This window comes from Lolium perenne, chromosome 2 (assembly GCF_019359855.2).
Source record: "Lolium perenne isolate Kyuss_39 chromosome 2, Kyuss_2.0, whole genome shotgun sequence".
Lineage (NCBI taxonomy): Eukaryota > Viridiplantae > Streptophyta > Magnoliopsida > Poales > Poaceae > Lolium > Lolium perenne.
In genome coordinates, this window is record NC_067245.2 from 82373962 (window position 1) to 82390240 (window position 16279).

Sequence of the window (16279 nt, forward strand, 5' to 3'; positions counted from 1 at the left end):
CGCCAACGTACGTTTCGCAACAGTATCAGCCGTCCTGCTCGCGCCTCACGAACACACATGCCGCTCCTCCACCTCTCGCTTCGGCCGCACCGCCTCCTCGCCGGCCGCCGCCGGCTATACGCCCCGCCGACGCCTCCGCCCTCTCGCATCTCCGTAAGGTTACTGCCGCTAGCCCCCAGACCACAAATCCATCCTCTGATGTGATTCAGAGCCGCCGCCGCCGTCGCCCCGTTGGCTCATCTGTTCTTATTACTGGACAGGGCGGCAGCGTCGATATCAGGGGTCGCGGAGGATGCATGCGATCTCCCCTTCCCTCCGGAGCGCGCTGCCCACCATCGGGAGCTCGCTGCGGCAGCCGCCTCCGTCGAGCGCGCCTGCCGCCTCTGCGTAGACGTGAGTTGACTTCATCCCCTCTCCTCTTGATATTCAGATTTGGTTGCCCGGCGCGGGTGATTGCCTTTCCGTGGCATTGTGTGAATTTATCCAGTAACACTGTGAAGTAGCTCTTGATGTAAAGCTGGATGGCAATAGAATTGATGAAGGATAGTATTTAGAAATGATGAACTATTTGCATAAAGTTTGTTCTCTGAAGTAAATACAGTGTTCCATTTTCTTTTCAAGAAAAGATTTAAAAGCTGTTTGGAGCGCCAGATAGTCAGTCCCCTGCAATGCCCACATGCATAAGCTCTGATAAAGCACTAGATTTTTTGTGCGAAAAAGTTTATTTCTGGAGTCAAGTTTTGCAAGAGGAGAGCTTTTTTATTTTTATATGATGCATCCAATGTGTGCGGCAATATGTTAAACATAGAGAGAATTTGGTCAAATCATGTACTCCCTCCGTCCAGAAATATAATACGCTTTCCAAGTTTTATTTCTGGCCAAGAATTTGCTGAACAATACGTGGATTACTTGAAACAAATCAGTATTGTTAGATTCATAATCAAAAAATAAAATTTTGGTGGTATGATTTTAGCACCAAATAATCGACTTGGACCAATTGTTGGACAAAGTAAAATCTTGGGAAAACATGTGCCCCTTATATTTCTGAACCGACGGAGTGGTCGATAGCTTTGCTGAAACCATCTAAAGGGATCACTCTGGTCTAAATGACTGTTGTGGTTTGTGGTTGCAATGTAAATATGCGATCCCCATCACAAAAAGGACGTACCCAGTGCTGAGAGCTCTCGCACTGTGCGGTGTTAGTGGCAAGCCTTACCCTCACGAAGTGCAATGTGAGGAGACCGCGACTCGAACCTGGGACCTCTCGGTCACAGGCGGTGAGGCTCTACCGCTGCACCAGGCCCGCCCTTCGCGATCCCCATCACACCTTTTCATAAAAATAGATAATCTCATTTAGTGAATTGTAGCCACAGGAGAGTCAAATGACAATAGGATGCTTCGTACTGTGTCTGTTTTTTTTTAAATGTACATGTAACATCGTCATCACTCAATTGAATATGTCAAAGTTGTTGGCAATATATAACATATATGCCTGGAAACAGCGATAAACTATGGAATACTTACGAAAAAGAAGGTGCGGTGAAAGCAATTTACTGGAGGCATGATTATTTTTCTCAACCAGGTCTTTTTTTCGTGTCCAGATAGGCAAAACTCCAATATTTGGTCTAGTCAGAATTTTTGAATTTACTGAAAAGAGAGCATAAGTCAAACAGAAGCCCCAGAGATTTCAGCAATAATATATTGCACGGAATCCAAATATGGAGTTTGTGAGTTCTCAACGCATCATTTAATTGTGATGTAATAAATTCAGATGCATAGAATGCCATTGAATATCTATTCCATGACCTGATCTTCATTTTTCTGGATAACTTGTATGCCTTTGCAGGTGAAGAGATCGCTTCTTTCAGGTGGAAGGAAGATTCTTGAAAAGAATGACCAAAGTCCTGTGACAATTGCAGATTTTGGAGTTCAGGCCCTTATCAGTTTCGGTAATTCATCGCATAGTTCCTTAGGCCAGCTTACCATATGCACTTTGCGCCTTCGTCTGATGCCATTTTTACCCTGGTGCTACTGAAAGAGCTCCAGCAACTATTTCCATCAATACCTCTGGTGGCAGAAGAGGACTCGACATTTCTGAAGTCATTTAATCCCGATGATAACAGTGGTAATGTACTCATTGAGTCAATTTCAAGTGCTGTGACGGACAAAGTTAATAACAGTGGTTCACCTTTAACTCATGATGATGTGTTGAGAGCTATTGACAGAGGAGGCAAGGATGCTGTCTCATTTGATTCAAATCCTGCTACTTATTGGGTACGCTGCCAAGTTTCATTAGTCGTACATCAGGATCTGTAAAAGTTCGTTCCACTGAGAGAGATGATACTGTTGTTTTGAAGGTACTTGATCCAATTGATGGCACTAAAGGTTTCTTGAAAGGAGATGATGCTCTGTATGTGGTACGGCTCTGCACATTCATTTGTTTCTTTTTTCTTGAACGAACGACAGGACCTGTGCATAATTACTTTATGGAATAGAAAGATGATTATGTACAGGGGACTAAATGACGAACAGCTAGGTGCCAAATCTATTTAATATGTACATGAGCTTGCAGAAACATCAGTAGGACAGCTGACGCTAAGTAGGTAGCTGGGAGTCTGCCATTGTTTCCTCCTATTGTTCATTTCTTCAGGAATTTTGGGTGCAATCTATTCTGGGTTTAAGTGTTGTTTCTGCAAGATTCTACTATTCCTCTTCTCTTGACACTTTCTTTTGGAAACTTTGGGTGCAATTAACTAATCCACTGAAGTTCTTTGACGCTGTCTTTTCGAAATGTTTACCTGCCTCTAGCCACAAAGATGCAGGGAAACAAAGCAGTAAGAGTCCACAAGATTCATGATTTCACAGCCTAGCCAGCTGAGTATTGTGCTCTACGCATATTTAGCAAAGGGGGAATAGCAGGTATATGTGGAGCGCCATTCTTTTGGCTTGACGATTTCCACGTGGCCCCTCACTGAAACAAACTATGTTCAACATTGAACGCTTTGCAGTTTTTTCTTAATAACACACATGTTCTTTTGGATTTGCAATATCTGCCAATACAATTTTGACAAATTACTATGTCTGGATAACAAGTTGGCTATTCTGTGTTATAAGTATGAATTTGTGGAGTCATGCTTTCTAAGTACCATCTGATATGAAGTTTTTTGTTTCTTCTTAAGGTGGGGTTGGCTCTTGTGGTGAATGGTAAGGTAGAAGTTGGAGTAATGGGATGCCCAAATTGGACCAATGGAACCACAGCCAACAAGCAAGAAGAAAGTTTTGATCACTGCAATGGCCATGGCATCCTTATGGTATCTCATGCGGGATGTGGTACTTGGTCTAGGCACCTGTCTCCTGAGCTTGGCCAGTTCATAACAGCACAGGATGTTTGGAAGAGATGCTTTGTTGATACCTGCTCAGTTGTACACATGGCACGCTTCTGCATTCCTGATAGTCAGACTTGGAATATGATACCATTATCTCTCCTCTTTGGCTCAATAACTGATGAATCTGATCCTAAAGATGAGAATAAAATCCTTCTCCAATACGCTTGCTGTGGCAGGTTTGTCACATTCTCTGTTTACCACTATGGATGCTTGTTTGTATTCCTAACCAGTGTAAACATGATGCTAGTGAATCAGCAAAAGGCATTTCAAGTACTGGCAGATAGTTAGCATGCTTTATTGTTTACGATGGGTTTGTCAGAAGAACCTAAAATGAGGAATATACTTTCGCTTTCATGTGATGTCCTGGAAAAGTATCTTAGTTTAAGTAAGAAATATCTTTAGGATGATCATATCAGGTCCGTTGCATGAGTATCAATGCTCTTCTGATGTTTTATAGCTTGTGCAAGTACATAATGGTAGCATCTGGGAGAGCCACGGTATTTTTCAATCGAGCTCGGGTGAATACTCAAATCAAGGTGCTTTCTTGCTTGAAATTTCGATCATTCTGCATGACAAGTTAAACAACGAGTGAACTACGTTTACACATACTCTGATCTTTTCTACTCCCACTGTTTACTATATAGGCTTGGGATCATGCTGTTGGCGTAATCTGTGTGCAGGAAGCTGGTGGTCAGGTATATACCTTGTCTGTTAAGTCAGGGCTCAGTGTAATGAACATTTGTTCTACTTATTCACCAACATCAACATTGTAACCTTGGTTATTTTGTATTTTTCTGAAACTGACAGATCAGTGACTGGAGTGGGAAACCGTTGGATCTTGCAGCTGACCTAACAGGCCGTAGAATCATCTACCCTTCGGGTGGTGTTCTGGTGACAAACGGCGCCCTGCATGACAAGCTTGTCGAACTGATCTCAGCAGACTACAAATAGCACGATGTTGCACGGCTTCAAACACTAGGGCGATTTTGTTTTGCCCGTAACATTTTACCATGTTGGTCATCAAATAGTTTTGGCCACGCCTTATTCAGACAATTACCAATGTAATCAACTGGTCACCACAATATACTCATATGAACTCAACTATCACAGTTCTAAGAGCCTGAAATGAATTTCTTAAGCAACTTCACCGAGAAGCTATACATGTGGAGCATGATACAGGCTCGAAGTTGCCTTGCGGAGGTATCCAAGATTGTACTACAATCTTTGGCCATGACAGTATCTGAATCTTTTGGATAACCTCTGTTGTTTTGTGATCCAAATTCATATACTAAAGAGAGCTAACTTCTGACGAGCGGAGCGAGACCCGTTGCTGTTAGGTTTAGGGTTTATCAGATTATAAGATAACCACGGTGTTTGTAAACACTCCCTGAAATAGTGGAGTTTTGCTGGCTGGCGTGTTTTTTTCCCCTTCTATGTTGGAAGGGGTTTTTCACGTTAAATTTTGTGTCTCCGCTGCGTTTACCTTTATCGCTTTTCGTTATTTGATTGTCGCTTTTATAAGGTTCCGGAGGCAGGAGTCACGATAGATAGATTAGGTCGATCGTAGTATCTCAAATCTCGAAGGGAAGGACGAAACCAACACGTACACATACCGCCCCCGATTTGCTGCCATAACAAAATTAATCCTCCAGCCACCAGCCTGACCAGGCGGCCGCCTCGATGGATCTCCCCGGCGAGGTGCTCGACGACATCCTCCAGCGTGTCCGTCCGCGGCATCTCGCCGCTTGCCGTCGCGTATGCAAGACCTGGCGCGCCGTCATAGACGGTCGTGGGCTGGTGCTCGCGCACCTCACGCCGCGTCCGCCTCGCGGCATCTTCATCAACTTCTTCGGGACATCGAGCCACAGCTTCTTCTCCCGCGACGCGCCGACCAGCAGCACCTGCAGCATCAGCAGCGAACTCCTCTTCCTGCCCGATTGGCGGCCAATGGTCGACAGATCACGCGTCCTAGACCACAGCAACGGCCTCATCCTCTACGCAAACGGGGATGCAATGTATGTGTGCAACCCTGTGACTCGGCGGTGGGAAATGCTGCCGCCGCCGCCGCGGCGCGTGCCTTTCCTCTACACCCGTGCGTACCTTGTGTTCGACCCAGCTGTGTCCTTGCACTACGACGTGCTATTCTTCCCTGACGTGCCTGAAAGGCCATCTCTACCTGGTAAGAGACGTACTTGTCAAGGGACGACCGTCGAGGAGGGTGATTAATTTTATGAACATTGAGAACCTGCCGCCGCCCTTGAAATCTAAATATGAGCATGACTTGAACACTGTCGGCTCCATGGAATGGCCACCCTACTCATACGCAGTTCAAGCCTTCTCATCGACAACTGGTCAGTGGCAGGCGAGGCACTTTATTCGACAAGGCAATACGTCATTTACAGTAGCAGACGTGTGGTCGGATCCGCATGCAGCAAACGGATGGAGTCCTCTTCGCCGCCATGGTGTCTACTGGAAGGGAGCCTTCTATCTCCATTGCAGCGTCGGCTTCATCATGAGGTACCTTACCATCATTCATTGTTACTCTCTCCGTCCTGAAAAGGATGTCTCAATTTTATCTAGATATGTATGTATCTAGATGTGTTTGAGTGTGTAGATACATAAAAATTTAGATAAAGTTGAGACATTCTTTTTCACAGGGAGGGAGCATAAGAAGTTGTCTGCTCTTGTCTTTACTCCTTTACTCCAGTGTATGTGTTCAACTTAACCTGCAGCTTCTTACCGAGCGCCTTTTTTTAGGTTGTCGTTCCTAAATGGAAACTATCTAGTGATCAAAACCCCAACACCGCATAATTTTTTTAGGGGATCAAGATCACATAATGTCGATGAATCCGAGGAACCCCATGGGTACTTTGGAAAGTTGAAGCAAGGGATCTACTACACTGTTGTTCACGGCTACCAACTTTCAGTATGGGTATTGCAAGAAGCAACAAATACATGTCAAGCCCTGGAGTGGGAGCTAAGGTACCAACGAGACCTTGAGACAACTTTTCAGGGATACTACAAACACGCTAAAGGAGATGTGGTTGGCAAGTCTTGGACCCTAGATCCCAATGAGGAAGATTCAAGTGAGAGAGGAGATAATGGATGGGACTCTAGTGATGACGACATCATTGATGAGCAAGAACAAGGGATAGACTGCAAGGACGGCCACATAAAATGCTACTACGGGATGGACTTTTTGGGCTATCACCCTCAAAAGGAAATTGTTTTCCTTGGCAGCCGTTACAAGGGATTTTCTTACTACTTAGGTAGCTCCAAACTGCAGTACTTGGGGTTACTTTATCCAAATGGAAAATACCATATTCCTATCAGGGCACCTACGCTTGAGTCATTTGTCTATACACCTTGCGTTGATGATTCCTACTCACAATGATCTGTGATGAAACCCTTGGATCTTGCAGCTGACCTAACAGGTCGCAGAATCATCTACCCTTAAGGCGGTGTTCTCGTGACAAAGGGCGCTCTGCATGACAAGCTTGTCGAACTGATCTCAGCAGAGTACAAATAGCGCGATGTTGCACGGCTTCAAACACCAGAACAATTTTGGTTCGCTCGTAGCAATTTACCACGCTGGCCATCAAATTGTTTTGGCCTCGCCTTATTCAGACTACTATCAATGTTCACCACAATATATTCATACGAAATCAGTTATCACAGTTGTAAGTGCCAGAAGTGAACTCCTTAAGCAACTTCACCAAGAAGCTATACATGTGGAACTTGGTACAGGCTCGAAGTTGCCTTGTGGAGGTATCCAAAGTAGTTCCAAAGCTATACAATCTTTGGCCATGACAGTCTCTGAATCTGCTGGATAACCGTGATGGTCGCCTGCATGGTCGAACAGTGTCCACGCAGTTCCAGTGCTGAATTAAGCAAAGGTTGCAACGGGGGAGAAACGAAATCTGTCGGACAGATCTGACAGCGCTGCACCGCGTGAACATGTTTGGCCACCAATTCAATACCGAAGAAAAAGACACCCTGAAAATGCGAAATCAGCAGCTTGTAAGCATGATTAGCATAGCAGCTTCCCATCACTAGGACGAGCTTAGCACTGTCTGAACATTAATCTCTAAGCTTCTCTCGTGACACGTACTCTCTGCCTGCCCGCCAGTTCAGCGGACTGATGACTTGATGTTATCTTCTTGTTGTAACCTATGTTGACTTTGATGTGGGCATAAGAGGGGCTACTGTGATCGATCAGATATTCCTGCGTCCAAGAAGTCGCAGTTACGTATGCGTCTTCGGTGTAGTTATGCAAGCTAGCAGAGTGAAATAGTACGTCAGGCATGAAGGGCTCTGTCAACTGTCATGATTTGAAATGCTGTCTGTTACTTGCTGCAGGAACCGCCCATGCTTGCCCGGAGTCAACTATTCCGGCAAATCCTGCATGGTTTAACGAATGGAAATGATATGATTAATGACTTGGATGATGCACAAGTGGCCAATTGGATGAGATTCAGACACGGTTGAAATGCATTATATGGGACGAGCTAGCTAGTCCCATTCATAGTTTAAATAGCCGGTTAACTCATTTAGCCGCGATTTTTTTTGAGGCTATAAAAGGCTATAGCCGGGTTATAGAGGGCTATTCCATTTAGTCTTTTTTCAAGAATTTGGAATATTCCAGTCACATCTTACCAAAAGAAGAGGAAAATTATGACTCAATCACGATTCGTGATATAACTTATTTAACTTTTCAAGGAAAATACGTATTCAATTATTCAGTTCACAAGTTTTATCTAATTATATTGAACACAAATTCGAAAAACTAGAAATAAAAATAGAAAATAGAAAATAAATTCAAAGTGCATGAGGTTTAGCGGCTAATTTAGAGGCTAAATTGGGCTATAGCCGGCTATTGCCGGGTTTTTTCTCATTTAGCTTATAAATAGCATTGCCACAGCGGCAGGTCTCCTGAAAGGTTATAGCCAGGCTATAGCCGGCTATTTAAAACTTTATCTTGACCGAGAGATTTTAGTAACAAATGCTCAGAAGCATACATACTGATCAACTGCCATTTGTGCTACGCAACTCAAACTATATCATCACCTTTTTCCTACGAAAATTCTGACGATCTATTAATAATCGTCAATAGTACAAAGAGTTCAAAAAGCAACAAAAATTACAAATTGATTCTTGGACCACCTAGTGAAGTCTACAAGCACTAGACAGAACCGAAGATGCGCCATATACTTCATTCAATTCAATTAATAAAAAGGGTACTCAAAATACTTCAAATACGCAAGAAATAGGCCAATTCGGCAGTTCTTTGTTTATTTCTCGTGAAGTAAAAAACTTCTCATCAATACGAGTCAAGGGAATGACCCCCCCCCCCCCCCCCCCCGGCCCCAGATTTCCATATAAAGGATACCGGAGGCAGGGCGGACCGGCAGCGTCCTCATAAAGGCAGACGAAACCCTAGATTGGTTTTTCTGGATCACCTCCTCTCTGTCATGTACGTACCTCCTCAACTATATCGTCACTTTAACACCAGAAAAACACACAGTTAGATAGCTGGGTGAGAAGTTTGTCCAGTGGCGATTATGCTGGTTAACAGCAAGCGGCACTATGCTAGAGTTGTCAGCCAATGCAGGTAGTGGTGGAGCCATGTTTTTTTTCTTGGGTAGTCATGCTTTGTCTTTGATGAAGTTCTTTAGATTTTTTTTGGGCTTTCTTAACTGTTCGTACTACTTTGCAATTTGGTTGGGTAGTCTGACCACCCTGTAGCTACGCCCCTGAATATACTTAAGCTGAAAACAGGTATAGCAGCATCGTGAATAATTCTGAATTTTAAATGAGGGTGTCTTTTACATCTATAAATTTTAAAGTTAACCTCCATACTTTCTGTAGCACCAAATTACGCACTATCGATCAAGGCATGCATGTATGGAACGGAATCTAGTGTTCTGTCTGCGCCAGCGCGGCACCAACTTCACACATCATGTCTAATAAGATACACCGCCAGAAATATAATGTTCTTTCCATCTAATTCCAGGCCATATGTGGAGGCATAAACAAATATATGCATCCAAGGAGCAAGTATACGATATGCATGGGCCATGCATCGCGGTGTGATCGAGGTGATTTGCAAATTTATAATGTTTCCGGCCATCTACTCTGGCTAACTATCCAGGTCACAACGGCACACAACCACAGGCACATCATCCTGGCCAGTGACAAATATTTATATGGCGGAGCAGATAGATCGGTATTATGCAGCCAAGGCTCCATCAGCTTGTATATAGGTTGATTCTGCTGCGCTCTAACTATAGACACCAAACAGGAAATACAGGAGAGCGTCAGTACAGCTATCACCAGATGAATGTTCTAGCTAACGCACATTTTCAGAACATGTGCTGCTGATTCTGATTGGAATAGTTCTGAAATTAATTATACTACAATTTTTGTTAAGTTACATGGTGTCGGCGTACTAAGTTACAGACCTTTTGAAAGCAGCATTCTTTTAGACTGTTCATTGTAAACTTGTAATTTTTTCCCAAGCTATATTTTTTCGAGTTTTCGTATGTAATTTGGGGACACGTGCGTCCTTTACATGCAAATATTTTTATCCAAATTTCCTTGTTCTAGCACAGAATCAGATTCGGTGATGATAGACTACTATAGTATACGCGCATGTCCTATACAAACCAGCTGGTAAATGTTACTATAGGCTCAGGAGTTCAACTCCTTTTTTTACCTTGTCGATATCATGCATGGCGTTCCAATGTGGCAATCTCTGACCCCTGAACAAGTGTACTCACCTTTTCTGTGGGGAGTAGAAAACACGATCACATCCGCGTAAAGCGCAGCTAGCAAGAGACGAAGTTAGAGTTGCCTTGGCTAGCCAGCCAGCTTGGCATTAATCTACAGTATCTAGCGCACCATTTGCTCGCGATCTTTGGCCGGACACGAGTCGCGATGTCTACACTCGCAATTTTCAAACCGTTTCATCAGGTACCCCTCTAAATTAACAATCAAATCCGCCCTGAGTTAAAATACACAATGATGATTCAGGGGATTTGAATACGTTAAACGTCAATGTTAGGACGAAGCAGGCAAGACCAGGTGACCTCACGGAGATCTTTCCAGGCCACAATGCTGATGATCGATCGATCTGCAGGGTCGGCATATCCCCTTCGCTGCGCATAAAGAAGGAAGCTGCTGCACCTAGATTATTGGAGGCCCAGGGACACGTACGCGTGTGATCGTCGTGTTATGGCAGCTACTCCCTGTCAGTCTCCACTCCTTGCGTATTATAGGTCAAATGGACAACGTGAGCACACTCCGTTTTCGGGCAGGGAACCCTAATCCTGCGCCACGTGACACCCCAATCGGGTATTAGGGGAATAGTTAAGAACTTCTTCGTGCCTGACCGGTTAATGCTTGTTAATTTGGGCGTGTGTGCACTAGTGGAAAACAGGGCTTCCGTGGGAGCCTTTTGTCGCGGGCGCGCCTGCACTCGCGACAAATGGCCTGGCCACGTCGCCCCGAAACCATGTGGAGCGCGCAGAGGCTTTTGTCGCGGCCTTTTGTCGCGGGCCGTATTACGACCCGCGACAAAAGGGGTAGGAGCGACGTGGCCACCCCTTTTGTCGCGGGTCGTAATACGGCCCGCGACAAAATGTCCATGCCTATATATATAGAAGCAGCCAGCCACCCCCCACCTCATTTTTTCCTTGGTGGTGAAGGTGGAGGTGTATGCTAGCTCATTTTTTCTACATGTGCACAAGAGGTGTTTGATGGAATGCTTGTGAGAGGGATGCCACTTGGTTTTATTTGATAAGATTTCTCCTCTTTTTGATCCTAAAAGGTTAGCAACTATTTTCTCGACTATATATATATGCATAGTCCGTACAATACTAATTTTAGCAAGGTGATTGCATCTGATACATATATAATTGTACTTATGATGCAGATGAGTCATCCATGGATGTACGGTAACCGATGTGCTCCCGCTTTCGAGAGGGCGTGAATTCTTTCCCGCTTGTGGCCGAGGCCAACAAGTCGAAGCAAGGTTTTATGTGCTGTCCATGTCTAAAATGTAAGAACGAGAAGGATTACTCTTGCTCAAGAGATATTAAGAGCCACCTGCTTCGGTTTGGGTTCATGTCCAGCTATAATGTTTGGACCAAGCACGGAGAAGAAGGGGTTATGATGGAAGACGGCGATGAGGAAGAAGATAATGATGAGAAGTACCGATCTATGTTCTCTGAATGCTTTGATACCGCAATGGACGACAATGAAGAAGAAGGAGGTGAAGAACAGCATCGATGATCCCGTTGATGATGATCTTCGTCGGGCCATTTCGATGCAAGAAGAGACTGTGGCACGGATAAGGAGAGGTTGCGGTTCGACAAGATGTTAGAGGACCACCACAAATTGTTGTACCCAGGTTGTGAAGATGGGCATAGAAAGCTGGGTAGCATATTGGAATTGCTGAAATGGAAGGCAGAGGTCGGTGTGACTGACTCGGGATTTGAGAAATTGATGATAATATTAAAGAAGCTATTTCCAAGAAATAATGAATTGCCCGTCAAGACATATGAAGCAAAGAAGCTTGTCTCACCCTCTAGGATTAGATGTGCAGAAGATACATGCATGCATTAATGATCGTATCCTCTACCGCGGTGAGAAGTACGAGAATTTGAATAAATGTCCGATATGTGGTGCATTGCGGTATAAGATCGTAAAAGATGACCCTGGTGATGTTGAGGGCGAGCCACCCAGAAGAGGGTTCCTGCGAAGGTGATGTGGTATGCTCTAATAATACCACGGTTGAAACGTTTGTTCGAAACAAAGAGCATGCCAAGTTATTGCGATGGCACATGGAAGAACGTAAGAAAGACGCGATGTTGAGGCACCCCGCCGATGGTCGGCGGTGGAGAAACATCGGGAGAGAGTTTCCGGATTTTGCAGTGTGAGGCAAGGAACTTATACTTTGGTCTAAGTACAGTATGGCATGAATCCTTTTGGGGAGCAGAGCTGCAGCCACAAAGACTGCCCGTGACTCTATGTATCTACAACCTTACTCCTTGGTTGTGCATGAAGCGGAAGTTCATTATGATGCCGTGCTTATCCAAGGCCCAAAGCAACCGGGCAACGACATTGATGTGTACCTAAGGCCATTAGTCGATGAAATTTTGGAGTTGTGGGCCAAACCAGGTGTACGTGTGTGGGATGAGCACACGAAGCAAGAATTTGACCTACGAGCGTTGCTATTCGTAACCATCAATGATTGGCCTGCTCTCGGTAACATTTCGTGACGTACGAACAAAGGATACAATGCATGCACACACTGTTTAGATGAGACTGAAAGTAAATATTTGGGAAAAAGCAGAAAAGTTGTGTACCCGTTCAATCGTCGTTTCCTTCCGCGCAAGCATCCCTTAAGGAAAAAAGGCAAGCATTTCGATGGCGAGGCACCGCCGTCCGAAGCCTGTCCCGTAGTGGTGCTGATATATTTGACATGGTCAAGGATTTAAATGTTATCTTTGGAAAGGGTCCAGGCAATGACCTGTTCCGAAAGACGATGACGGACACGCGCCCATGTGGAAGAAGAAATCTATTTTCTGGGAGCTAGAATATTGGAAAGTCCTGGAAGTCCGCTCTGCAATCGACGTGATGCACCTGACCAAGAATCTTTGTGTGAATATTCTAGGTTTTCTGGGCGTGTATGGAAAGACAAAAGATACAACGAAGCACGGGAGGACCAGGAACTTCATAAAGGACGAAACGGCAATCATCCAGGGCGCTTTGTAGGGCCCGCCAGCTACGCTCTTACCAAACAAGAGAAGGAGATCTTTTTGAAGCCCTATTCGATCATGGTTCCGTCTGGTTTCTCGTCGAATATAAAGGGGATAGTAAATATGAAGGAGAAAAAATTCCAGAACCTGAAGTCCCATGACTGTCACGTGCTTATGACACAATTGCTTCCGATTGCATTGAGGGGACTTCTACCAGAAAATATTCGACTAGCCATTGTGAAGATATGTGCATTCCTGAACGCAATTTCTCGAGAAGGTAATGGATCCAAACTTTGTCGGGATTACAGGAAGATGTGGTCCAATGTCTTGTCGCCTTCGAGTTGTTGTTCCCACCATCCTTCTTCAATATTATGACGCACCTCCTCGTTCACCTAGTTGAAGAGATTAGAATTCTCGGTCCTGTATTTCTACACAATATGTTCCCCTTCGAGAGGTTCATGGGAGTCTTAAAGAAATATGTTCATAACAGAGCTAGGCCGGAAGGAAGTATCTCAAAGGGCTACGGAACTGAGGAGGTCATTGAGTTTTGTGTTGACTTTCTTCCTGACCTTAAGCCGATTGGTGTTCCTGAATCTCGGTATGAGGGGAGGCTGACTGGAAAAGGCACACTAGGAAGGAAAGCAACGGTGTGGAGGGACTAGATTTCTTTCAATCAAGCACACTACACGCTCTATACAATTCCAGCTTGGTGGCTCCGTACATCGAGAAACATAAGAATGTTTTACGAGAAATAAACCGGCCAGCCCGAGTCCTTGATTACACGTCAACACATGAATACCTTCGGCAGTTGGTTGCAAAGACATCTCATTAATGACCCATCTGCGGTGGAGCAGCTGTACTTGTTGGCCAGGTTACCATCTTCAAACATATGTACATTCCAAGGGTACGAGATAAATGGGAATACATTTTACACGATCGACCAAGATAAAAAGAGCACCAACCAAAACAGCGGTGTCCGCTTCGATGCAACAGACGAGAATGGGCAGACCACCACATATTATGGATACATAGAGGAGATATGGGAACTTGACTATGGTCCCACTTTTAAGGTCCCTTTGTTTCGGTGCAAATGGGTGAAGCTCAGCGCTATACATATTGACGATAAGTACGGTATGATAACAGTGGATCCCAACAATCTTGCGTACCTGGACGAGCCTTTTGTCCTAGCCAGCGAGGTGGCTCAAGTTTTCTACGTGAAGGACATGTCTAGCAAATCAAGAAAAAGAAATCAACAAAAGAATACATCAACCGAGGAGCCAAAGCGCCACATAGTTCTTTCGGGGAAAAGAAACATCGTGGGAGTGGATGACAAGACAGACATGTCAGAAGATTATAATAAGTTTAAAGAAATTCCGCCCTTCACGGTGAAAATTGACCCAAGCATCTTGCTAAATGATGAAGATTCTCCATGGCTACGGCGTAGAAGATCACAACACTAAATGGCGATGTAATAATGTATTCTTCATATATAGTTCCCAAGACAATCTCTACATTTATGTAATAATGAGAACCCTTTCCCCAACACTGTTAGAGGAGACGGAGTCTTTCACGGGCTTGCATGGAAATTTTTCCAAGGAGCAGCTTCCGAAGATGCCGTAGGGCGTGTGCACCAACGACATCTTCGAGAAGCTGCGCCACGGGAGATTTTCCAACCCTTTCCTTCATCCATGGGAATGAAACTGTGCTTGGCTTGTTGATCTTCTTGGCAAGGCGTATTGATGCTCCTTTTATAGGCACGGCACCGCTTCTACTTTATCTTATTCCTTCGACAGGCCGTCGTGCGCTACATGCTTTATCTCATCGAGCAGTGCGTCCACCCACGCGTCCTTATCCAGCCGGCACCTTTAGTCGCGGTTGCAGCCACCAACCGTGACAAAAGGTTACCGACACATCCTTATCCTGCCGACAGCTTTAGTCGCGGTTGCAGCCACCAACCGTGACAAAAGGTTACCGACACATCCTTATCCTGTCGACAGCTTTAGTCGCGGTTGCAGCCACCAACCGTGACAAAAGGCCCTCCTAGATAAGCCTCCCCCAGTCTTTTGTCGCGGTTTGAGCCTCCACCCGGGATGAAAGTTTCGCGCGCCACTTCGTTCCCGCCTATTTTCTTCCCGCATTCCCGCCATTTTTCCACTATATATATGTAGGCTTGGACTCATATCTGCAAACCTCATCACTCTCTCCCATGGCTTCCATCGTATGTCTAACACCCCGGGAGGCGGAGGCGCTTTGCGCCTCGAACTACCCCTGCCCGCCCGGCTACCGCGTCCCGACCGGCTGGTTGCTGAGCGTCGGAGGCGTACCGGTCCCTCCTATCCCTCTTGGTGTGCCACGCGAGATGGCCATCACGAACCACTACTATTTCGAGCTCACGCCTGAGCAGCGGAGGAATCCCCAGTGGCATCCCGACTACAGCCCGACTTGGGACAGCTTCTTCATCAATCGGCGTGAGAGGGCGGTTGCCAGGTACGAGGAGGACGGCCCGCCTCCTTCGAACTTCAACGAGGCCGGCCGTCGGATGTGGTGGCGCGGCCGGACTCTCCAGAGCGTCCTGGCCTATCGTGGCCCCCGCCTGCGCTACCCTCAATCCCAGCCCACGCGTGCTCACCCGCCGAGGTTGGACAACCGCGACCCCGATGCTAGCGACGATGACGTCGGCGACTATGATGATTACAGTGGCGAGTATTATAGGGCTAGGCACGACTATGATTGAATGGCTCCAACATTCGAATCTGGCCATGTATCTTAATTTTCAGTTGAGCTCTGTACTTTAATTTCAGTTCAGTCGTAATAAATTTCGTGTCAACCACTTTATTGAACAAACAACCGTCAACGACTTTATAAACTAAATTTAAACTAATAGAACCGACAACGACTTTATTGAAATTACAATAAAATAGATAAATTACTAGTCTAGTCTCAGTCGTCGTCGGAGGTTGTCTCCGTCCAAATGTCATCCCACCGAGGGTCGTCTTCGGTCCAAGTTGTATTCGGGTTCTCGAGCTCGAAGTTGGCGACGGCCCGACGGTGGCGCCTGTTGGACCTGCGTTGTGCCCTAAGGATAGCGAAGAACACGTCGGTGTTCTCGACGTCGTTGGGGAACTGCGCCCT

The 16279-nt window shown here is 45.4% G+C and overlaps 2 protein-coding genes across 2 annotated transcripts; both read left to right on the forward strand.

The window, feature by feature from the left end:
- LOC127333100 (putative 3'(2'),5'-bisphosphate nucleotidase, mitochondrial) lies at positions 1–4540 on the forward strand. Its single transcript, XM_051359412.2, has 9 exons — positions 1–158; positions 261–393; positions 1847–1949; positions 2039–2274; positions 2358–2417; positions 3180–3562; positions 3844–3922; positions 4031–4081; positions 4194–4540. Exons 1-9 carry the CDS (start codon positions 58–60, stop codon positions 4335–4337), a joined length of 1290 nt encoding a protein of 429 aa, XP_051215372.1. The 5' UTR covers positions 1–57; the 3' UTR covers positions 4338–4540.
- A 526-nt stretch (positions 4541–5066) lies between these two features.
- On the forward strand, positions 5067–5612 carry LOC139835525 (putative F-box protein At1g30930). Its single transcript, XM_071825383.1, has one exon. The coding sequence runs from the start codon at positions 5067–5069 to the stop codon at positions 5610–5612; it is 546 nt and encodes a 181-aa protein (XP_071681484.1).
- Positions 5613–16279: the final 10667 nt, after the last annotated feature.

Coding starts and splice junctions, on each gene's coding strand:
- LOC127333100 (XM_051359412.2), top strand. CDS start 58: ATGCCGCTCCTCCACCTCTCGCTTCGGCCGCACCGCCTCCTCGCCGGC. Junction 159..260: donor CCCTCTCGCATCTCCGTAAG/GTTACTGCCGCT, acceptor ATTACTGGACAG/GGCGGCAGCGTCGATATCAG. Junction 394..1,846: donor CCTGCCGCCTCTGCGTAGAC/GTGAGTTGACTT, acceptor ATGCCTTTGCAG/GTGAAGAGATCGCTTCTTTC.
- LOC139835525 (XM_071825383.1), top strand. CDS start 5,067: ATGGATCTCCCCGGCGAGGTGCTCGACGACATCCTCCAGCGTGTCCGT.